The 25,303-nt window shown below is 38.4% G+C and overlaps 1 protein-coding gene across 2 annotated transcripts in view; it reads left to right on the top strand.

Annotated features, from left to right (window-relative positions):
- DNAJC11 (DnaJ heat shock protein family (Hsp40) member C11) overlaps positions 1 to 25,303 on the top strand; it is a 134,993-nt gene that overhangs the window by 38,403 nt on the left and 71,287 nt on the right. For both annotated transcript variants that reach the window (XM_075605003.1, XM_075605004.1), the window contains 3 exons: positions 5,688 to 5,817; positions 15,918 to 15,991; positions 23,179 to 23,280. In XM_075605003.1, coding sequence (XP_075461118.1) covers positions 5,688 to 5,817; positions 15,918 to 15,991; positions 23,179 to 23,280 — 306 coding nt within the window. The remainder of the gene's footprint in view (positions 1 to 5,687; positions 5,818 to 15,917; positions 15,992 to 23,178; positions 23,281 to 25,303) is intronic.

The raw sequence follows: 25,303 nt of genomic DNA, 5'->3' as shown, positions 1-25,303 counted from the left end.
GGATTAAATGCGCTTTGGTAATTCTTCTATGTTGTGCTGCATCTGTCGGCACCCTACAAGAATATGTATTTATAGATACTGGTAAGTATTAGTAATTTAGAACTACATCTATGGGATCAAAAGAACAGGCCTCAAGTTCACAAAACAAACACATATAAAATGAATTTATTTTGCCACTTATTTTTTGCATTCCATGTTTTATTTAGCTGCTCGCAAGTTTAGGATTGTGCCGCAAGTCAAAAGCAATTTGTAATGGCAGATAATGCCATGCAATAAAAAGCTTTATGAGCTGCCCCACATCACATTTGCAGGAATATCTACCTAATCTTCACACCTTCATTAACTACTCAGCTGAGGTTTCAAACAGAAAAACTCATTACAACGTAGCATGATGTGATACCTCTGATTGGATCACCTTTACACATTTCTTTTTAGTTTATCTATAAAAAACATTAAAAAAAAATTACTCTTGACTGCTAAAACTACAGAAGTTTCCAAATTTACAATTGCACTGTAGACCTTTTATACAACGCATAGAGTTCATATGCCAAAATGTGAGCCCCTGAAACAGGAGTACAAGTTTGCTTTCCTCCAGAGTCTGGTCAGTTGGGTCTATGCTTGTTTCCATTGTGTTCTTTCTGTTTAACAGAAGGTAGATTTCATCATATTGTGACCATACAGGGGCAGACCGCTGAGCGATCAGACTGCCTAAAGGCAGTGATCGCGTCTATATACAGCGTGCGTGCGTGTGGAAGTGATAGGGGGCGCGTGATATCAGTCAAAACTGATTTCTCGGGTGATAGGATAGCTCCGTGACGTCACTGGTCCACCCATAGACACGCCCCCGGACGGCGCGCGTATTAAGACCAGGAAGGCACCCGCTTTCCCTCAGCCTCTGCACGCCTCCGCACGGCTCCAGTGTCTATGGAAGCAGCCTAAGGCAAAAGCTGAGTGAACTTGTGGATGAGAGTTGTTTCAAGAAAGAGGGATGATTACAAGTTACAATAGCCTGGTATTTAAAAGCAAAATAGAGGTGTCTGCAATCTAAGCAGCGTAACAAAAATGTAATATCTTTTTTTTGTTTTAATATATGCAGTATTTGAGTACCTTTTATTGAAAATGAATTATCTATGCTGACAATCAATTGGTTCTCCCATGATCGATCAGCAAAATCCTGTTTTCCAGGGTTCACTAAATGGCTGCCTTTCCGTTTCAAGTCAATCCTTCAGTCAGTGTAACTCAGCAGCTATAATGTATTTGCATATTACCAAAGTACCATTATCTATTGTTACAGTTTACAGCTGAAACTGCTTGGAATATTGGCAACAAATGATCACAAACTGGAAAGTGTTGCAAAGATCTTGCACTGCTGGGAAGGTGCAAGAGCCAGATATAGAAATCAAAGGATGCTCAGTGTATTAAAACATACAAAATGGCATTAAGAGTTGAATTTTCAAATAAAAGAAGGTAGTGAGTATATACTACAGAACTGATTTATTTAAAAAAAACAAAAAAACACATGTAGGATATTGCTTAGAGCAGGGGAGCGCAAACTTTTGCTGCTGCGTCCCCCTGTCTTCCCTACCTGGATGCTGGCGCCCCACCTCCCTACCTTAGACCTGCGTCAAATGATGCTGCGGTGTCATTTGACGCGTGTGACGTCGCATTACATGACCCCACGGCGTAATTTGACGCCGTGTTGCCATGGCGACGCTTCAGAGCGCCTGGACCTCGGTAAGTATAGCATTGCAGAGGCCTCACGCGATCCCCCGGCAACTGCCTGCACCCCCCAGAAAAATCCCCTGCCCCCCCCCCCCCCCCCAGTTTCCGCACCCCTGGCTTGGAGTAGTCCTTTAAATAAAGATGGAGTCTCCAAACTCCAGATTTTAGTGATGTCTATATATCTTTCTATTGTGAAATGTTGTCGGTATCTTTTGGTGGTTAGAGAGAGCAGTTATCATTTATAAAATATTGAGCCAATGACCTTAGCTATTCAGTTAAGATTAAGGGCCCAATCTAACGTTTTATTGAACATGATATTTATGAAAAATGAAACTGTTCATTTCTACGACTTAATCAATAGCACATTAAGCCGTTTATCATTAATTTGATTAAAGAAGGTCGCTGTAGAAGTGTATATTCCACTCCTCTCTCATTTAGTTTAATTTAAATGACCAAGAAAACACAAAGAGATGACAAACAGTTAGAAGCACAACGAATCTTTAACGTAGTTGCATTCTTAATCTGGGCCTGATATGCTTTAAAATACCTTATGTAGGAAGACCGAAAGAGTAACAAATAGTAAATGGTAGTAACAGCTCCACTTAAATGATCTAATGTCGTTTGCATCTGTAATCTGTTTGAAGATACATTCTTTATTGTGTTCCTTTTTTTAAATTAATGGTTATTTATTCTCCCTGACAGGTACTTAATTCTTAATGACAGATACCTTGCCAAATACAAATAAATACTACCATAGTGTAAATTGTTTAGATTGAAAAGTATTGGTGGTAAAGTGCTACTGAGGTGGCCAACTTCAGCCCTCAAAGGCCATCAACAAGTAAGGTTTTCAGGATATCCCTGCTTCAGCAGAGGACTGAGTCACTGATTGAGCCACCTGTGCTGAAGCAGGGATATCCTGAAAACCTGATATGTTGGTGGCCCGTGAAGACTGGAGTTGTGCTATTGGAATGTAACATGTTGGTAATGGTAATACAAAAATAGTTAGAAAACATTAACCCCATTCTTGTAGTATACTTAAGTCAAAACCAAGTAGATAGTGCTTGTAATAGTGGCAACTAATAAAACACTATTTTGGCAACATCTTAAAAGTAAAGTTGCACTTATTGGATCAAGAAATACAAATTGCCCTTGCTTTTTTCTTTTCGTCTGGGTAAGGTACTGTGTATGTGCTGTTAATTGTGAAATGTCTTCATTGAGAATTGTTTGAGATTAGTCTGGTGTATAGCCTGTTTATTTGGTTTCGATTTTGAGAATCATGCTTGCAGGTCTTACATTCGTAAAGCTACCAAAAATATAGCCTACATTATTAACCAAAATGTTTAACATATTGGAGAAGTGATCACTAATCACAGTATTGCACCCACAACATTGTCACGTTAGATTATTTACCAAGTTGAGTACAAGTAATTATTTGGATTTTAGAATTCTCAAGTTGCTGAACTTCTATTCCTGTGGTTATTGCTTTATTACAGAAGTAGCTACAGTACATAGTACCAAGTACTGTAAAGCAACTCCCACTACTGTTTCTAAGTGGGACTGCACCTTTAACATCAATAGCTCACTCACAGGCGTAGTCGGCCTGAAAGAGTATCCAAAGTCATCTCAAACAAGCTGTGCTATTTTCTCTGCCTTTGGAAGTTTATTATTATGTGGCTAATGCTGACATAGGGTTTGCTTAGGAAAATGTCCCATTTTCTAATCAAACAACATTGCTGTTGCTGTGCCTCTGAATGTTGGTGTTTCCGAATATTTTCAGTAGTTTCTGAAATTGCCTGTCTTTCTTTTGCGTGGACTTTTTCGGTACGTTCATGGAGAGTAATGTACTTGGGTTACATGGATATTAGTAAGAATTTGTTTGTTTTTTTTACTGCTTGCTTTCTTTATGGTCAGACTTTTTACTTGTAATTTTATTGAAATTGTCAATATTGACAACAAATAATATTTTTAAAAAAATAGGGGATCTGGAGAGAGGCGGGTATAAGGCTGCGGCCACGCTGCCGCTGAGCTCGCTCATGCTTGAGAGCGGTGACATCACCAACTCTCCAAGCATGAGCGATCTGTCCTGAAATAATTTGATCAGGAGTGGAGGGCATGGCTATTAAGGGAAGGGGCGTCCAATTGACTGGATCGGGGTGTGTTTATTGTAGGAAGTGTACAGTGGACGCAGCTTCAAGTGATCTCCAGCACAGGGGAAAGGCGTTACAACATATTGGAGCAAGATGTGCACAAAAAGAATGCATGTTCTCCTATGAAGTCATAAAGCTATTTTAATGGGTATATTTATTAAAACCCCAAATGGGAGTCCTGTATATATTAGACAGGAGTACACCTTTAAAATGCATCAATTCTACAGATGCAAGCACTTAAAAATGTAAATGCTTTCACAGGGAATTTTTACTTTTGTCTGTTAATCGTGTTGCAGTATAAAGATACTTTGCCAGGCTTTTAACATTATTAAATGTGATTCCTGTATCGAACTAATGGTTTTTGAAGATTAGGTAATTAAAAGCTCATTACATGTTTTCTAAAGATGATTGAGTTAAACAAAAACAGTGCTCACAACTTCTGTGTTTTCCTCAAGCCTGTGTTTTGAAAGGGATTCTTCTTGTATGTGTATTTTAATATTATATACTAATCTCTACACATGAAGGAAATTGTATTCACAATTTCTAAGTGACCTGTTCTCCTATATGAAATAAATGTTAGACTAGAAAGGTTGGCAACTAAAACGGCAATGCCTAAAGGTCATCCCTCTCCCCCTCTCTCTCTCTCCCTCTCTCTCTCCCCCTCTCTCGCCCTCTCTCTCCCTCTCTCGCCCTCTCTCCTCCTCTCCCTCCCCTAAAAGCCCCAAATAAAAGCCACCATAAACGGCAACTCTTAACCCAAAATATTACCTTTTCTTTTTTATTTGTAACACTTGTATAATGAATCGCAGCAGATTCACGTGGCTAGTATAACATGCATTGTTTCTTCGAAACTAGATTCTGTCTGCGCTGATATTTGTCTTCTAGTGCCTAAATTACATCTCAGGCGATGAGGGCTCCCATTTATCTAGCATATATAAAAGGACCGTTCAATAGTTCTTTTATTGTTTCCCTGCAGAACATGCTGTTTTTAAAAAAGACAGCATGGAAACCTTTTACGTAGGTCCTGCTAGTACAGCGTGAAACACATTGATGTACATTGCGGGGGCGTTATCCTTAGAGAGTACAGGTGAAGTGCCTTTTTAGAAACACTATTTTGAGAGAACCACAGGAAAGATGTCCGGAAGGCAGACTAAAGCCAAAGAATACTGTAGCCTGAAAATGTTAACTTATAAATTAAAACACACAAGGAGCTGCAGAAACGTAAAATAAAATGCTGTAAGAGGATATATGGAAGCGGCTGAGAATGTGTTACAGGATGTAATGCTTTCATTATATTGCAACCCCCATTCATGTGTTGAGCCCTGAGTGGCCCTTGTTTGCAGGGGATTGCATGTTAGAAGTGAAATGTCAGAGACTGTTTGTTTGATTCTGAATGCTTTCACTTTATTGCTTCTCCTATTTGTGCAGAACTTGATGTAGTCGCCTAGTGGATAATGCACAGGACTGAAGTTTGAGACAGCAGTGCGAGTCTCTGTGACCTTGGACAAATAGCTTTATTTCTCTATGTCTTGGATAACAACATTTAGATTTTAAGATCTTCTGCACAGGACCTATGGGGAGTTATTCATTAAATGTTGATTGTGCCGAGAGGGGCATGATCGCTCGGAAATGTCATGTCATAGAGCCCCCATTGGCACTATTGAAATCTTATTAATCACACCCTATATGTCCATTGTTCTGCACCATGATATTTGCTATTGCTCTAGAAGAAAGTGTAGGTACAGTACCTGCGTTTTCGTGAACCTTTAGGGGCATGACTATCATACTGTAAATTATGTCCTCCTCCTTTCTTTTTAGGCCACTCAGGAGGAACTGAAGGCATCCTACCGTAGGCTGTGTATGGTATACCACCCTGACAAGCACAGGGACCCCGAGCTGAAAAAGCAAGCGGAGCAGCTCTTTAACCTTGTTCACCAGGCTTATGAAGGTCAGTGGATATGTAAGATTTGCTGAAACTGCCTGGGTGGCAGATATTGAGTTTTCGTGTAGCACTTGAATTGTGTGTCTGGTAAGAGAGACATTTAAAAAAAAAACAAAAAAAATGATGGCTACTTTTGCACCTTCACCTAGGTCTTTCAAATCAATACTTGCTTGTGGAACTTCGTAATCTGACTCATTACTGACGTGATTATGTTTAAACTGTGAGAGGTCACTAGTATTTGGGTCACAGTGCTAAAAATCCATGCCACATCCAGATAATTTGTGTTTTCCTAACCCTGGAGGTATGTATGTGTAACCTATTCATCATTCCCCTAAAACTGAATATATTATTGAGATCTAGGTTAGGGGTGCGCAAAGGTTTCTTCCTGCACCTCCCTGCCTTGTCTTTCCCGGCTCGCCCCCCCCCCCCCCCCCCCTCTTTCATGGCATCCCGGCGTCAAATGACGCTGCGGGGTCATGTTGCCATGGCAGCGTCGCATGACCCAACAACGTCATTTGGCACCGGGTTACCATGACGACGCATTGCTTGATGGTAAGGTAAGTGAGGTCAGGGAGTTTTACGGAGGCCTTACGCGATACCCGGCATTTAATTTAAATGCATTCGGGGAAGCACGGGGACTCTGTAACGGTCGCGTCCCCCCAGAAAATTGCACGCACCCCTGATCTAGGAGAACTATCAATTTCCTGTCATAGAAATTTATTTGGTAGGAAGTTGCATACAATAAAAAATATTCCTACAATATTAACTTTCAAACTAATAGTAACATTTCTGTTACATAATAATGTGTGCATTGTGTTACTTGTTAAAGTGTAACATCTACAATGAATTGTTAGAGGTAGTGAATGGCGGTGCAACTGCCTTGGAAAAAATGATGACCGAAGATTACAGGGTACTGGGTACAAAAAGTTTTAATGGCACATAGTAGACAGCACAACAAGAAACTCTGACGCGTTTCAGCCGCACGGGCCTTTGTCAAAGAGTATGATAAACACACCGAATACACTAGTTTAAATACCCATAGTTCCATACCTCAGCAATGACGCATCGGCGCTCTCAGCCAATGAGAGTCAGCCTGCCCCTTCTTACGAGCGCGCGGTTACATTCTCGCAATAGTAAACAGCTTATTTATGCAGACAAACGCGCCAAGGAGAAGGTAAACAAACCTGCCTCCTCTGTGACGTATCGGATAAGAGATCTTTACCAAATCCCCATTCTAGTGATACTATTAGTTGCTGGCAAATCGATGCTAGATGGAGAGGTTTGGAACCCTGGGCACTGTACAAATACTCACAGGATATCACTGCAATATAAAGAATGGAATCCCTCATGTTCATTTATAAACACAAGAACCTAAGATAAACACCCTGAGCTCTAGTTTCAAAATACAAAAACACAAATGAACCGTTGTTTAAAATACTGTGAGACAATAAAACACACTTCAAAAAATAATGAATTGACTTGAATATTAAAAACAAACGATGCTGTTTTACAAATTCTCAGAATACAAAAAAAAACACTCACAAAAATGATAAACAGAGAAACTGGCATAAGAATAATGTATCTGAATTGACAGTGAATTAACTTCTCCTAGAGCATAAGATAATGAGCAATAGAGCTCTATAACAATAAGTAAACTTGCATACACATATGAAGGAATACATGAAAATACATGAAATACCAGGAGGAATCACCTGTATTAATGAACATCATAGATTCTTTTTTTACCAGTTTTTGTAAGAAAAATCAATTGATTATTTTATTATTTTTCTCTGGACTATACTATTCATATAATGTTGAATGTCCAGTGATTTATATTTATCTTAATTTACTTTAACTCAATTGACATGGATTTGTTTGTTTACCTTCCTCCTTGGCGCGTTTGTCTGCATAAATCAGCTGTTTACTATTGCGAGAATGTAACCGCGCGCTTTTAAGAAGGGGCAGGCTGACTCTCATTGGCTGAGAACGCCGATGCGTCATTGCTGAGGTATGGAACTATAGGTATTTAAACTAGTGTATTCGGTGTGTTTATCATACTCTTTGACAAAGGCCCGTGCGGCTGAAACGCGTCAGAGTTTCTTGTTGTGCTGTCTACTATGTGCCATTAAAATTTTTTGTACTCAGTACCCTGTAATCTTCGGTCATCATTTTTTCCAAGGCAGTTGCACCGCCATTCACTACCTCTTGCATCTTGATACTCCTTCGGTAGGAGCACGCCAAGCAGCACCTGGACCTCCAGTAGATCATGTCAGTTAATTCCACTCTTTTGTCATTCAGTTTATCACGTTTCACTGTCTCTTTGCACCTTAAGGCTGCGGTCCCAGTCACCGCCACAGCGCACGGCTCGGCGTGCGCTGTGCTATCAAGCCCCGCCCCTCCAGTCCGGCCGGTCCCAGTCCCTACCTTGTCACGCACCATTCCCCAGCGGTGCGCGACAGGTTTTCAGGGAGGCAGTGGAATTTGAACTTGACATCTGCGATGGGGGCGTGGCCACGCACCCGCCGGCGGTTCAGCCAATAAGGGCGAACCAGCCGCGGGACGTCATGGCCACGCCCCCGCAAACCCATAGCCACGCCCCCTCCCGTCGTAAACCTTCCCTCTCCCCCCAGACCGCAGATCGCGGTGTAGCGCTGTTCACGCGCTGCCCCCCCGCCGGGCGCGCGTGTCACAGTGAAGACTGGGGACTCGGCAAGAGCCTGTGACACCCATATAAGACATACCTGTTTAAGGCTATTGGGAGTTTACACAAAGTGACTTTTCAATGGTTGACAGTGCTATCACTGATTGCGGATATAAGGTGGATTATGAAGGTCTAATTTAAGAATGCTGCTTTACTTGGAAGGATAAAAGAAATTTCAATGATTAATTAAAGATATATATTCATGCATGGACTTTCCCTGTGAGCATTGTATAGGGGAGATTTCTCCTATTCTCTTACAATGAATTGTTGCCTACAATAGAATGTTGATGTCCATGGCAAGTGTGATTTGCATTGGGTCACCACTGATCTCTATATATTAAATGTGTGTAGTGAACATGCGCCTTACAATTGATGTGGATAATTGGAATATCAATCAGAATTTCTTGACAATCCCTCTAAATCTGGAAACTAAGTATGTGACTGTGCCGTGAATGGTATATTACAATATAAAGTGGGTAGATTATCATATATTGTATGTTCAATACAATAGAGAAAAAAAGTAATCTAATAACGAAGATAAGAGTACAATAGGACGATGATAAACTTCTCCAGCAGAGTGATGAAAGCAACAAATTAAACATGTTTCAAATAATGGGTAGGTACAGAAGATATAATTTATCAATTAAATACGGTTACAATATCTCCACACCCAGAGATTAGAATAAGTATAAGAACATAAAAGAAAACCCTCTACAGATAATTTTAACCGAGTAACCACCACACGCATGTACCGATGGGGCTCTGTTTCTCAATACAAAAAGAGAAAATCTGAGAACAGCATCAGAGCACTCTAAATAACCTCCAAAGTCAATACTTAAAAAAAAATATCACTAATTTATTAATCCTTATAAATAATTACATTTCAATAATATATTGCAGGATTGTAACCCTAAGTATCAAAACCCATAGATTTTTCCTGTACAGGTGACGCCCACCTACACAGGGAAAACAAAAGAAGTTACACATCTATACAAATCAATATCTAATAATACAAATACAATTTAAAAAATCTATAACACCAGCAATAATGGTGGTCTCAGAGGCATCTTTAGTTAAATAGAGAACTAGGAATCAACGGTCAGTAATACAGGTTGACCTTTCAGATATATGAACATTGCAGGACATACTCATCCCCTCTGAATTATACATCAAAACTGTTCATACGAATTACTGTTTGTACGGGCCTATCTGAATGTACCCCCTACCAAATCCTCTTCCCCCTTCCCCCCCTACTTTCCTGATTGTACCTTCACATTATTATTTTTTCCTTAAAATCTTTATTTTACATGCATGTAAAAAAACTTTCAATAAAAATTACGTTAAAAAAAAAAAACTGTTCATCCTCTGAAGCTGAGCAGCCGGGAGTTTTCACCTTTTTCAGACATCTGATAGCCATATCAGATTTTACCACCGCTGGCATTCGCAGAGGACGTATGCAGGCGTTTAACTAAAGATGCCTGTTCTTGTTTCTGCGTCAAACCCCTTCACACCAAGAACCACCTTGTCGGGAGACTCTCGTGACACTGAGGTATTGAGTTCTCAGATGTGTTTCAGTAGGATTCAGAGTTCATTGTAACATATTGACTAGTTCCACAACACATTGTCAAACAGGCAAACTGTGACTTTACATTATTGAGGATTGTTCAAAGTAGAACAAAACCCCTCTCTTATCCCGCACATTGCTTTCTCCTACCAATATGCGTTTCGCCCCGCTCAAACACAAATGACTTCTTCTTGGCTAAGAAATAAGACCATTTTAGCAATTCTAGTTATTGAATAAACATTGAACATCATGGGACAGTGTCGTGCTAAAGTGGTCTTGAGTAGTAGCAGACCATTGGACAAATCCTTAAAAAATGAAAATGCAAAAAACTTTACAATTATAGGTCATCGTTAAGGCTAAATGGAAAGACCGACTTAAGTAGAAAGACCCAATCAGCCTTGCGTCTTAATAATTGTCTTTGTCTATCTCCTCTTTGATCTTCTGAACTTATTCCATTACCATAAGTCTATGGGATGGAACTGTATGTGTGATATATAGTGCTGTATTAGATAAGTATCCCCATTACCTCTTCTTGCTCTTATGCTCAATAAATCACTATTTGAGCATCCTATTCGATTTGCCTATATATTATAAGCCGCAAGGGCATTTATTCAGATTCACCACATGTGTTGACAACCATGTAATATGAGGTCTTCGATGGCCTTTTGGTTTTTTTTTACCACTTGGAGGGTGTGGGAAATTAACACCCGTAATGATGCTGTTGCAGACCTCCTGCTTATGTTTAAAAAAAATGCTCTGTAGGATAATATTTCTTATAATCTTCTTTTATTAGATACGGTAATCCAAAATATTCCTGTCTTTCCAGGCTGTAGGCTGTTGTTGGAGGTCGAGGGCACCATTTGTTCAATTTGGGGTCATGACTTAGGAGATGCAAATGTTTATGGTAGCATTAAGGTACTTGTTGGCCCTCGTGTACTTGGAGGGATAGACTTTGCATTGTTTCTTATCCTTCAAAATAGAGGGTTGCTGCTCTCCAATTACTTTTTTCTGAAACTTTCATCATATCTCTCTTTAAAACGGTGTTGTCACGGTAGACCAGAACTTTTAACACCTTAATACCTGGATCCTTTCTTTGAGCAAAGCAAGAGATAAAATAAATTGTGATTTATTTACAGAATGAACCACACAGCTTAGTTTACAATTACACTCGAAATACACTTAATGTAACGGGGAAAATGAAATATCTTTTTCCCAAAACGAAATGCTGCAAAACAAAGTGTAGGAGCAATTTCCCACGAGCAGGAGTTGTTCGCGAAAAGAGCCTGAAACAGTCCTCAGTTAGCAGCGCAACTTGCCACTGCTGTTTACTCCACCAGAGCAGCTTCTTTTGTTCTGTTCCTGTAGTACTGGACCTTGGAACCGTAGTTCTTACGAACCCTTGAAGCTTAGCTGAATCTTTGTTACGATGTTACGAATCTCTTACAGCATGATGACTCTTAGGTGAATCTCTCTTCCTGATGGGCTGCACAGGTTCTTATAGGGTTAACATTCCTATACATAACTAGTGCAGCCTATCTCTCCGTGGGAATATTTCCATCCCCCTATCATGGAGTTGCCAATACTTTGCAAACCTGGCAGAGAGGGCTTCTCATTCTGCTCTGGGCACGTGCGAACTTTGCCCCTTTGCCGCTTAGCATATGAGACTCTGCCCCGCTTACCTGGTGCCGCTCAGTCTGCGCAGGGTGACATCTTGCCAGGATGGCTTATTGAAGTTCTCTTCCCCTACCAAGCAAGCTAACAATTGGTTTCACACTTCCATATCCTTGATTGCCTTTGAAACTTGCCAGGATGGCTTATTGAAGTTCTCTTTCTTTAACCCTCCTTGCTAACAGCTGGTTTAACACTTTCATATCCTGGATGGCCTTTGAAGTTTAGAGGGCGGAGTAGCCACTATGTCTCACATGCAAATGGATTTTTACCCCTTCTGACCATTACTGTAACTTAAAAACATATAACTCTCGCCACCTTATACCTGGTGAGAGATGTACTGAACCCCACACTGGATTTTGGGCATATACCGGTAATTCAATTCCCTGCCCGGTCTTACTATTCTGGTCTGTGCTGAAGTCATTCTTGAGGTCAATCGAAAATGAGTTAAACCCTGATTTTTTATATATAATATATATATATATATATATATATATATATATATATATATATATATATATATATATATATATATATATATATACAAAACAAGCAGTCAGCACTCTAATGTAGGGCAAAAGGCAATTGCTAGTCCCATAGGAATCCACATAACATATGAACCAGCCCAAAGACCAGTAAAGAGACAGCAACCAGCAAGGAGTAATCCAAAATAAACTGTATTGAAGCAAACAGATACACGAAAGCTTTCGTGTATCTGTTTGCTTCAATACAGTTTATTTTGGATTACTCCTTGCTGGTTGCTGTCTCTTTACTGGTCTTTGGGCTGGTTCATATGTTATATATATATAGATATATATATATATATATATATATATATATATATATATCTATATATATATATATGAGAGAGACTGAGAGAGAGAGAGAGACTAAGACTGTTTGCGTGATTCTGCATGAAGTTTTGAATTTCTGTCCAAGTAATTGTCCATTCACTGTACTTATTAGCATTCCTTGATGTTCTATCTCAGTATCAACATTCTAAGGCCACGCCTATAGTGCTGTCGATGCCGACGGTGACACGACGGGTGACGTCAGCCGTCGCCACAGGCGAAAGTTATATTTCGCCGGGCGGCGGCGTCGCAGGTTTCCTGTCATTTGATTGGTTCAAGGGCTGTCACATTAGACGACAGCCCTTGAAAAATCAAATTTTGCCGGCTACCAGTTTTCGCGACGGCTCCATCGCATTGTCGCCATCGCACTTACTATAAGCGCACGCGGCTGCAGCAATGCATTTGTTTTCGGCCGACGTCGCCGGCACTATAAGCGCGGCCTAAAGGTCAAAGAAAATCAACCATTTCCTGTTCAGTCTGTCCATAATGGAAAAACGACATCTATAAAACAAAAATATTTCAGTTGTCTGCAGAAATATACTGTGGGGTTAATATATTTCTCTTCAAAATTAGCCATATACAGTAGAGGTTTGCATAGGACAGATCTACATTGCTCCCAACGGCTGTTCCTGTGGTTTGTAGATTGAATGCTTTTTGCAACTTATAAGTTGCAAAATAATAAGAAATTATTCTTGTACATCATGAAGTGTTGTAGCCACAATATATAGTCTATACGAGATGTGGAAGTATATTTCTGATTACGTCTATACATTCATCATATGGCATCACCGTATAGAACTACAGTAGGACATAAATAGTTAAACTGTTTGCCTTGATGTAGATTGGCTCGAAGGTTGAAGCATTTTTTGTCAGTGCATAAATAAAACGTGGCATACCCTGATTTTTACATTTACTGTTTTTCTACAAAACTGTGTGCTGTGCATAACTGTCACCTTTGTTGCAATTACGAAAACGATAAAATATGAAATTAAAGTAACCTCATTGCTGGGCACACTAGAAGTTGCCATAATATATAGATTTATTTTTTTTATAAATTATAATGCCTGCAGAGCCTGTTGTGATGAACTTTGTTATTTTATTATAGCAGGAATAATAAAGCTAAATGTGAACTCTTGTTTCGAATGACGTTCTATTTTGCTGTAATCGAAAACGTGATGAGCCTTTCCTTTTAGCGACGAAGGACAAAAGTATCGGGAAGAAGGAATTCAGCCGTCACTCAGTAGGACAGGAACTATTTATGTTTGTCTAGCCTATGAGGCGTAAATGAGCAAATTAGTTTCTTATAGCTTCAATTAAACCAACGTGATTACACTACTCTAATCCAAGAGCTTTTTACTTTATGAAGGTAGGAGATAAAAGATATTGGATCAATGACAAATGTTAAGTGATGTGTTAAGAACTTAGATTTAACCCCAAATTTGATATTTAGCTTTATGGAGTGATTATATCAAGAAGTAGACATTTTCGCTCTTCTAGACCAATCACGCATAATTCATAACATAGACTGTTCTTAAGACACCGAAGTGATTCGGTTATAATTAGGCATGTAAGAAATCGGTGAACATCTTGTACTGTAGACTGCGGACTCAGAGCAGTAGAAGTGTGTCAGGAGCGCGTATCCCTGTTTACCATCTTGCCTAGAAATGTGTTTTTAATGGCTGGTGCAACAGCTAGAATGAGCTGGATGATAAATTAATGTAAAGACAATACATTCTTATCAGACTTAATGTACCCATCCATGGCAGATGTACAAAAATCAATTTGCAGAGTGGTTTTGATCTAAATAGTCTCTCTCTGATTATGTGTTTCTATCTTTAGTAGTCTCTGCTTTTGTCCAGTTTTTTTTGTTGCAACTTCTTCTCCACATTTGTGGATTTAGAGAAAAAGTTAATGTAAGTGAGGATACCCAAAAATACTTAACAGCTAAAATGTTAAACTCTCCTGATTATCCAGATGAATTTATTTTACTTGTTAGATTCCTTAGAATTGAAACAATTTTGTGAGTCCTTTAAAAACAGTTAAGTGTGTTAACTGTTAGGTGACAATTCCAAACATGAGTTTACAAGCAAACGAGAGACATTTGAATGCATATGTGAGGATAGTAGTACCGAAGGCGTATTCTGTTCAGTTCAGTATAAAAAAAAACATCCTTTGTATTCAGTATACATGCATTTCTTCATTAAAAATAATCTGAAGGATTCAACATCACAGGATACTCGGATAGCAGTACAATGAGATATAGAAGTCAGTTGCAGAACACAATATCTGTGCTTTGGGATGTACTTGTTGGATGGTGTTTGTCAATATGGGCAGTTTTATGCAGTACAAAAAAGCTTTATGGGGCTGAGTAGATATGGCACAACAAAGGTGAAAACAGCAACAAGGGATCCATGAATACTGAAGACAAGTAGAATCTGAACTATCTATATCCTAGCTCCTTAAAGTTCACACATCAAGCTACCACTTACAAATTAATAAGACCCCATTCCTGCCACATTAATATTTTCTTATGCCATGCTACAAATGTATGGGTCCCACTACAGCCATAATAGAAATGTGCTCGGAGATGATCTTCATCATCTGTGTAAATAGGTCTTGTTGAATAGAGAAAACAAAAAACTTTATTTCAAATAATAAAAATGTCTGTAGCAATATGAATCAATTTGTTAAATCTATCTCTTCTCTCTCCTTCTCTCTCCTTCTCTCTCCTTCTCTCTCCTTCTCTCTCCTTTCTCCTTCTCTCTCCTGCTCTCTCCTTCTCTCTCATTCTCTCTCATTCTCTCTCATTCTCTCTCCTTCTCCTCCTGTTTTCATCTTTTTTTTTCCCCAACATATTTGTCAATTGTTTTCCTTTCCCTCCATACTATTCTATCTTCCCTCCACCCTTCTCACCCCTTTCTTGCTCACCTCCCACCTGCAACTTTTCCTTCACCACTCTTTCCCAGTTTTCTTCCCTCCACCAACGTTTCATCCACCCCCTCCACCCATCCACTCTTCTTGTCCTCAGCTATCCTTTCCTCCCATCTCACTCTTCCATGATTCACCTCTCACTCAAGCAGGCTGAATATTATTAGGGCACTTGAAATCTACGGATATTTTGTCCTCGCTTTAGCTAGATGAGTTGGTGCATCATCATGTCGGTCGGCAAATAATATCCCCAACTTAAATTATTCTTGTATGCAATGCAATATACTCTTTTTACTGCCACTCTTCCTAAGCTTGAAACGCTGATGTCTCTACAAACCTTGGTTATATTACACTTGCCTCATATTAACCACTTTGTGTGCTTTTTATGCCCCAGTTCTTAGCGATCCCCAGTCGAGAGCCATCTATGATATATATGGGAAGAAAGGACTGGATATGGAAGGATGGGAGGTAAGATTTGTTTCTCAAAATGTCTTGGGTAGTCTAGAAATATTTTACTTACACCGTTGTTTAAAGTGGTAAACGTGTTTGTCCTATTTGCTAGTTAATTACTGTAGCTATGTAATGGATTGTACTGGATTGTGGGCCTCTACCATACTTGTTGCTGGGAAATAAATCGCACTTTGTCTACCGCAACAGGAAGATGTAGCACTCACTTTTTTTCCTTCTAATTTGTGTATAAAAAATGCTCAATTGTAATGTGATTGTGCTATAACATTGGTGGTATACTACAATAACTATTTAGGGTGGATCCAGCAGGAAGAAATCATGAATGTCTCAGTTATTCAAATTGTAAGTGATCGCTGCTTATCATAAGTTTTGTGTTCCTAAGAACTTCCAGGATCAATTCAAGAGAACAGTGCATTCCCCCTGCAGTATGTTTTTATTGATTTTTTGGGAGTATTTACATTTCTAGAAAGATTGCAAAACATTTTCTCTAGAAGCTGTCTGTGGGTTTCTGGCTGACTTTGTCAGAATGATGGCCTGTTTTGTTATCAGCAGCACTCCTCACTATGTGTTATTGCACTCCATGGAAATCATTGCAGCGCTTCAGAGGGAAAATTAAAAGGAAGATGGAGCAGCACCCAAAGCTTCACAGGAAAAATCCTTTAGCATTGTTAATATTATACCGTGGGCATTGACAGTGGGCATTCTCAGAGGCTGTGAAGAACTGTAACACTTGTAGGCATGAAGCATAGTAGGTGCAGTAAAGCGCTATTAAAAAATGACGAAGCTTAATGAAGAGTAGGTAGTACTTTTTAATATGTTTTTCACGGGTTTCATTTTTTTTTACAAAATTTGTACAGTCGGATTCTAAAAACAGCCCTGACAAAACTTAGTCAGATGACCACATTTCTAGAAAACACCCTGCACTTCCAGAAATGTTGCTGCCAGCTCTTAGAAACACTTTACTTTAGGGTCTCAAAGTGTGTGGTCATCTGACTTTAAGTGTTGTCAGGGCTGTTCTTTTACCTGGCCATTAGTGACATTATTAACCCATGTGTATCTATATTAGTGTTGTTTAGAATCGGTGTGTGTTAAGTTTGCTACCTTGAGGCTGAAACATTACTAATAGAGATTGTTGCATGTATTGCAGGATTTCTCCAGCTTTGTCATTTGGATCAATTTGCTACATTGTGGCTGAAACATTACTAGTAAATAGATTGTTGCACACATTGCAGGGTTATTTCAGCTTTGTCATTTGTATTTTCAAGGGAGTTCTTGCTCTATAGGGGTAAGGGAAGTACCAGGATCATTTTGGTCTCAGGGAACGGGCCAGAAGACGGGGCTAGGCGCCCCAAAACGTTATGTTGCCCCCTTATTCCCCTGTTTTATCCCCCTCCCCTCCTTGTCTTCCCTTACCTCCCTTCTTCCTTTTTTGCCTATTACACGCAGTATGTTTCTGGATACCATTTGTGATTTGACTATATAGACTAGAATAGCACCATTGTCCTTTGCATATTGTTTTCCATATCTGTATTTATTTTTGATAGTAAAATGTATTTGTTTTGCAAAGTGTCGTTTTTACGCGTTTTTCTATTGCGTGCTGGGAACACTTTCTTTGCTTCCTAAATATAAAAGCAGTTTTATTTAGTGCCAGTCATCTATTTGTCTTCATCCATCCTGTTCTACCCTGCAAGTAATTTGATTTGAATCCTGATTGTTTGTAGTCTGTGATTGGCCCACGATTGGCAGAACGACTGCTTAACTATGTATAGTCACAGCCACCAGCCAGCATATGTCACTCCTGAAGAAGCAAAGCTATACGCGAAATGCGTTGAGGGCATGTTGCCCAAAGAGGGCGTTGTGCTGTGAACATTGATAATTCATGTCACCTTACCTAAATCTAAGCAATTCTGTTACTTGTATTTACATGTGTAAAATAAAAACTGAATATTTTTTTTTCTCGTTGAACACTCTGCCTGAATCGAAGATTCATTCTCTTAACAAGGTTTTCATTACCTAGGATTGGAGTAAATTTGATGGAGTGCATTTCATATAATGATATTTTATCTGTTTTTGTATGTGAAAGTTCTTTGACCAAATGTGTGCTTATGCTTCTGCACATATACAGTGTGGCCCTATCTGAAATACTATAGTTGTTACAATTACCTTTCAGATCGCGTAGATATGTGCTAGTTCTGAATTAGTTACTAGAAGGTAGTGAGTTACTTAGGATTGTGTCACTTTATAACCCACCTTTATCACCTAAAAAAATAATCTTGTACACTATTAAAATGCTAATTCTAATATGTTTTAACAATTGTTTTATCTCGGTGTTTGAATATTGAACATAAATTCTTCATAGTTGTTGATACAGTTCATTATAGTTTTAAAACACTTTTTTAAATCCATTTTGCTTTTTAAGAAGGCTTTTATTTTCTATATACAACAGCAATGATTTAGCAGTCTCCTAATCAAATATTAAATGCCTTTTAAGGAATAACAACAACAAAACTCTGTATTTTAATAGTATTTCAGTATATGCAGGTTAGTTGTAACATTTTGTAGCATTGCTGGGCTGTGCATTATTCTACATTGTAAAACTTGATAAGCATAATGACCTGATAAATCTACTGTCTAAATAACATTACCTAAAGGGAGCTATCGGAGATCACAGGAGCTGGGGTTGATCATGGACATGGGTCACCTTGTTCACAAGGCCTCTCATTTTAGTTACTGTTGGACTGGCAAATTGCCAGCAAAATAAATTGTGCACCAGCCTAGTGAAGGGAAATTGCAAGTGATAACCATGTTTTCCTTTCATTGACTTGTCAGCAGGACTTTATAGACGGCCAGTGAAAGCTAGCAGGGGCCAGCTTCTGGTAATCCCTGTTCTGGGTAGTACAAAAAGAAAAGTATGTTAGGACTGCTACAGGTTTAATATTGCTATATGATGCCAACGCTTAATAATGTGCCTTAAGCTCTTTAATCACTGCTGGTGAGTAGACAGGTACAGAGAGGACTGGTGTGGGACTCATTATTCCTTTTTATAAAGTACCAAGCTTGTTAACGGTGTTTTAATTAGATTACGTTTTTATTCTCTCTTTCAAAGAGGAAAGTTCAGCTGAGATTAGAAGTTTTGTAAAAGATTCAAGTCTCAAGAAAGACCTACAGGGTGGGAAATGGAACACTAACCAGCAGGATAAACAATGGATGCAAGCACCAACCTTGAGGCAGTCAAATGCATGTGGGCATCGTAGATCTGAGCAGTTCGTGAACTCTTTTGCTGCTTCAGTGGTCTACACAAGCTGTTGAGAAAGGGTTTGACATAATTTCAGGTGCAGTGCCTAGCTTTGCAGTTTAAAGTAACTTCATACTACTCCAAACTGTGGCATCACTTCCCTACTATGCAGCTTGGCCATGACTACATTAAGAGTTGGTAAACTTCATGCTTGGCTCATTTGTTTAGTGAAGGCAATTGTCCAAAATGAAGATGAGACATAATTTTTCATGTTAGCAGAGGGTCAATTGAAGGCAATCTCACAACATACAACATACACCATATCAGCTTATAGAATTTATATATAGTAGCATCATACATATGAGGCTTACGATGCAAATTTTAGTGATACATCTTTTAGATTATAAGGTTGACAAGACTGTTTAACCCTCTGTTTACTTTTATGTTTAATGCACCTATTTAATTGTATTATTCTTCGTTGTATTATGCCTTGTATTATATTTCTACGGCCCTTCATAAATTGTCCGGCACTATATAAATAAAACTATAATATAAATTGGCCATGTCAGCAACAGAATGAAAGTGTTTGCTAATTACAGGGCGCTTCCTATTTTTTAGAGAGATTTTTTTTTTTTAAACGACTATTGTTGCAATAACACCTTAAAAATTAGCGACCGTCTATATGCAAACAATTTCAATACTTTCTGAATTTTTTGACGGGCCAGACTTTTTAACCTTGCAGTTAGCCCTTCAAGATCTGTCCCAAATTAGTAAATCATGTTAGAATTTGATGACTTCAAATCAAGTGAACAGCACCTTTTTCTCTTCGGTGTGTCACAAAAAATGTCATAGATAATGTAATTTATTAAGTTATTAATTCTAGCCTGTAAAGGTCAAACTCTTGCAATGCTATACAACAAATCTTGCCCTTTTTTGACTCTCCGGTTCTTGCCTCTTTACAGACCTACGTGTTCTGTTCCTGGCTTAAATTGATTCTCTATACCAGAGGTTTCTGTTTTAGTGGCTTTATAAAGTAAAGATCTTGGTTTAATAGTCCAGGACTGCACCTAAATTAAGCAGAATGCCTTTTTCATTTTAGTAGATTTAAAGAATTTAATTTATTTTTCTGTGATTAAAATTATGTTCTATACTAACTTTATCCATTTATCTTGCATTTAATGCCTGTAAGGCAGGGGTTCTGAACTCCAGTCCTCCATACCCCCCTCCCCCCAACAGGTCAGATTTTCAGGATATCCCAGCTTCAGCACAGGTGGCTCAATCACAGATTGAAGCTGAAGCAGGGATATCATGAAAACCTGACCTGTTAGGGACTCTTGAGCACTGGATTTGAGCACCCCAGCCATAAGGGATGGTAATGTGTGCTTTACCTCTTTAATTTTGTGTTGCTTTCATTAAAAGCCATCATAATTATTAATTACAAAATAATAAATAGTATAATTTGGCTCCCTGTCAAATGAAAGAAAGTGATGTGATCTAATATGAATTACCTACTTGACTCTCATTCCCCGACTTTTTTTTTTAAATTCGGTGACTGCAACCCCAAATGTTATTTGGACAGATTTTCTTTTTATGCATCTCTCCAGGCTTCCAAAGCTTGCATTTTCAACACCGGTCTTTTTTATGTGCTTGATATGTCTGTATTATTCGCAAAATATAAACATATTGTTTCTCTCAACTTAATGAGGCTAAAAACTTAAATCACCTAGGGAAGGCTTCTATTACATTTCATTAATAACAAGGCGCGTGTCTCTCACTACTTTTTACATTCTAACTCTTAATTACAGATACTGACGTCTATGTACAAACACAATTTTGTAGCAAATAGCATCGTTTTTGTGCCTCTGAGTATCGACTATCGAGATCCATTTTTGCTCAATGTGTGTTGGCTTGCTGTTTGGGGTGTGAACAAAGGAGAAGTTATTGAGTTGCATGATGCAGAAAATATAACGTGCATCACATTGTGCGCTTCTATGCATCGTATCCGCCAGGTGTCATAACTTTCTGCCGCCTTGCAATCCCTACCAGATGTATGAAACAATTGCCTTGGTATGTGGACTCCTCTGGAGTTAGGTTCTGTGGAAGCTGTGATGAATTTGCCAACACAGATTATTTATTACTTAGTAGACACAACTGCTGCTTCAATAATATCACCCAAACAATAGCTGGAGAGTTTGAATATCTAACATCCTGTTAGTTATAGAAGTAGAACTCTGTTATTTCAGTTGGATGTTTCTGTAACCGTGAAAACATTATCCCCACTACATTCATAAAGCCACCTGGATTTAAAACAACCAAATCTTCTTACAACAGGATAAGTGATAATACAAGTTTAAATGTGGTCATGCATACACTTTATACTAATATATTTAGGACTCCTGTTCCTATTCTACAATATATGAGACTAGACTATAATTTGTCAGAATAAACCCTGGTTTAGCATTCGTAAGCCGACTCTCTAAAATTGATTTCAACTAACAAAATAAGTTAACTGATTATCTATAATTTGACTCTGAGGCAGATCTTTCTTTTATTGGTCTTGGAGCGATAACATTGAATTTGAAATGCCAGCAAAGTGATAAATTCAAGTGCCGGTGATTTTCAGAAATTGTCCTTCTAAAAATAGGATTCTCTTTCTGTAGTACAGAATTGGCAGAAAAAGAAGAGGGAAATGGGCCAAAAGCGAAAACGTTTGCAATATCTGTTAGATATAATCTGCTTAATGTACAGTTTGAGATTTGTAGTGTCTATTGCAGACATTTTTCTATCACACTCATTAGTGTCTTCTAAAGATAAGGATATTTAAACAAAGGAGTCTCTACTAGGCTTTGTGCATTAATTGCTAGCACTATTGTCTTTTATTATTTTGTCCTTTGGAAAAAGTTAAACCAGTCAGTTGAGCAGATAGGTCATAGTTTCCCAAAGTAACATAATAATTGTACTTTTAGAAGATTGCATGGTGATTACAGATGCACCCAGGTCTTTATCTTAACTGTGTTTCTCCGCTGCGTAGAACTCATTGCTACATATGTTAGCTTGCTCTACTGCAGTGAGATAACTATAGCACAGAGCAAAGCAGTCTTTTCTACTCTGAGCACCCGTTACCCTGGCCGGTTGAGCACCAAGAAACACATTGCATCTGCTTTGTATAGCATTTTAAGAAGCCTGACGGCACTGGTGATATTGAATAATTTGTTAAAGTACAATTGAAGTAGAGTTGTGTAGTATGCAAATAGTTAGATAAGGATAATAATGATTTGTAAACACAGGGGCAATCCCACGGCAATTATACAGATGATGTGAGACCAGCATTATTACTCTATGAAAGTCTTAGTGGCAGTACACATTGAGGGTACTCTTTTGTTGCTACTGATGAAAACGTGGACAGAAGCTTTGTTATTTCTCCAGTTATGGTGCAGAGGTGTGATGCCTCTGCACCAGGTATATCTGAAAAGACTGAAGTGAACGTTTTTTTAACTCTCTGACGTATTATCATAATGGTGCAATAAAAGATGACCTAACAGACATAAACACATTACCTTGATTGATCTAATCGGGTTTCTTACTGCTAAATTGTCCTCCATGCCCAAGAAGACATATTCATTCATTTGGCTTGGCATCAGGGCAGAACGTAGGATTTTCTGTCACAGCTTCAACAAGGAAAGTTTGGAGGCTGAGACATGGTAGAAATCTCTGAGCTGCATTTGTCCTGGCACAGAAGTGTTTAATTTGTTACCTGTTATTGGGTTGTCTGTGCTAGGACATTCACCTTCTATGACATTTTCCAGGCGTTTTATGATGTTGAATATGATACATTAGCTTAAGCACAATAGTTATTTCTTACCATGATATGAGGAATGTTATGTATCCAAAATATATTTATTTATTATTGAGAGTAATTCTTATATTCACGCAAACTGTTCCTTATATTTAGATTGTCGAAAGAAAGCGAACAGCAGCTGAAATCAGGGACGAATTTGAGAGATTGCAAAGGGAAAGAGAAGAACGAAGACTTCTACAAAGAACCAATCCTAAGGTAAATCAGTTCATTTATTAGCTTTCATTTTACAGCAAATAACATTGACTACACAAAGCATTATGTCAGCTGCTTTGTTGACTTCCTATGTATAATATGGATGTGCAAATCACACCAATTAAACTTTGTTCTTATTCATTTATGAATGTGTATCGCATGTTGGCTGCTCCATATAAATATTTTTCCATTTATGTTTTTATAGAATATTCTATGTATTTAGGCTCACACAATACTGTTTTGTTAGGCAAAACAGGAGAGATAAAACCAAGACAGTATAACATAGTGTGTTTCTTAGATATGCCATCTGTTTGCCCTAGTTGAAAAGACACTAGGCTTAAGGTCTGTGCTAAAAAGTTTTATTTCAATGGAACAAATCATATTAAAGTTGCAATTTCAGCAACTGTACAAGCAATTGTTGAATTTATGAACGTAATTCAAAGCTTGCTGAAACCTACCTATGCTGATTATGCCCTGTATTGAGCAGATGTGCAAGTGGCTCCTTCCAGTTCCTAATTAAGATCTTTACTCCCTTTGACAATGACAAGTGTTGTTATAAATAGTACTTTTCTTCTCCTTTTTATCCCTCGCTGTTGTCACAACCTAGAGTGAAAACGCATGTATGAGAGCGGGTTTCCAGCTTGGAGGCTTGTTTACTTTACAACTAGAACAGAATCCGTCCACCCAAGAATTCTATTACCCACCTTAAGCTATGATGATTATTGTGAAATCAATCACGGCTTTTAATGTTATTAGCAATACAAGTTGAAATTTAAGCCATCAAATCCTAAATTGGAGCCCGTAGTGAACCATTTCATACAATTTAGTCGGTTTTCTTTGAGGAACAAGTGAAGATATATATTTGTGTGTAAGCTGGGGCATATTGGCCCACAACAAAATCTATTCAGTTGGCTTTGCCACAAGTCTTCCTTTCATTCTACGCACTTCTGTACTGTCAGTAAGATACTTGAATGTTTGTTTTTTCCCCCTTCTATTTCTTGAACAAGTGCAACTCCGCAATATATACACTATAAAAAAGTAGCTGGAACATTGCAACATAATATAATTACTATATGTTCCTCTCTGCTGTTTCTTGTTCACGAGACATTTTAGGTTTTTCCAGACAATACTGTCTTTGGCATTAGTACTTAGTCTTACTTGACAATGAGTGCCTTGTAATTGGGAATAGATGGGACTATGTAGAGGAGCGCTTTATTATTCATCCTTGTAAGTGAGGTACCGCTCTTAGTAACTGAGTGTTGTTTCCCACAAGACTTCAGCTGGCCATTAAAACAATTAACTATTTGTTACATTTTACATTACATTGTTAATTAGTAGGAAAATGAATAGTTTGTTCAATTGATTTATAAATTCAATGCGCTAATTTGAACATGGCGCGTGTTCACCGCAATTGGTAGATGTAACTGGGCTGATGTGAAATAATCTGAAAGTGCCTCATCTTGTTTTACACAAGCGCTCCTATTTGCTAATTATTCTTTTAACTTGTAGACAAAATGCAAGCTATGAATATATACGTTCTTTAAATGGGACAGTGACCCACTTCGCCTATGAGTCATGCTAAGGGTTCAGCAGTGACATTTGCAGAGATTGTTCATGGCTTATCACTTATTACCTGTTCAGTGTGACTTATTTTGGGGACAATCTAAAAAGCCTGAACGTTCAGAATGAATGTTTGCATCCAGTGTTTTTCAGAGTTCCTGCTGAACGCTGACATCAAATTCACACAGAGCAGCTTGTTTTTTATAGCCTTCTTGTGGATTTTTTTAAAGGGTTTGTATGTCATGTACTGTATTCATACTGCTTATTAAATCATGTCCTTGTCTTTGCAACTATTGACGTTTCTACTAGTTCCCTTCAAATGTGTCCATGCGTAAAGCCCTCCATTTGAGATCTGACTAAATAGTTCTATTTGCCAAGCGATTTACCATGGCATAAAATGCTTTCTGTTGCTTTAGTAGTTTGACATTTTGTCTGTGCCTTTGCCCCCCTCTCTTGCTGCTGTTTT

Source organism: Ascaphus truei, chromosome 6 (genome assembly GCF_040206685.1).
Source record: "Ascaphus truei isolate aAscTru1 chromosome 6, aAscTru1.hap1, whole genome shotgun sequence".
NCBI lineage: Eukaryota > Metazoa > Chordata > Amphibia > Anura > Ascaphidae > Ascaphus > Ascaphus truei.
The sequence above is the reverse complement of the archived record's forward strand: the minus strand, read 5'-3'. Positions and strand labels throughout refer to the sequence as shown.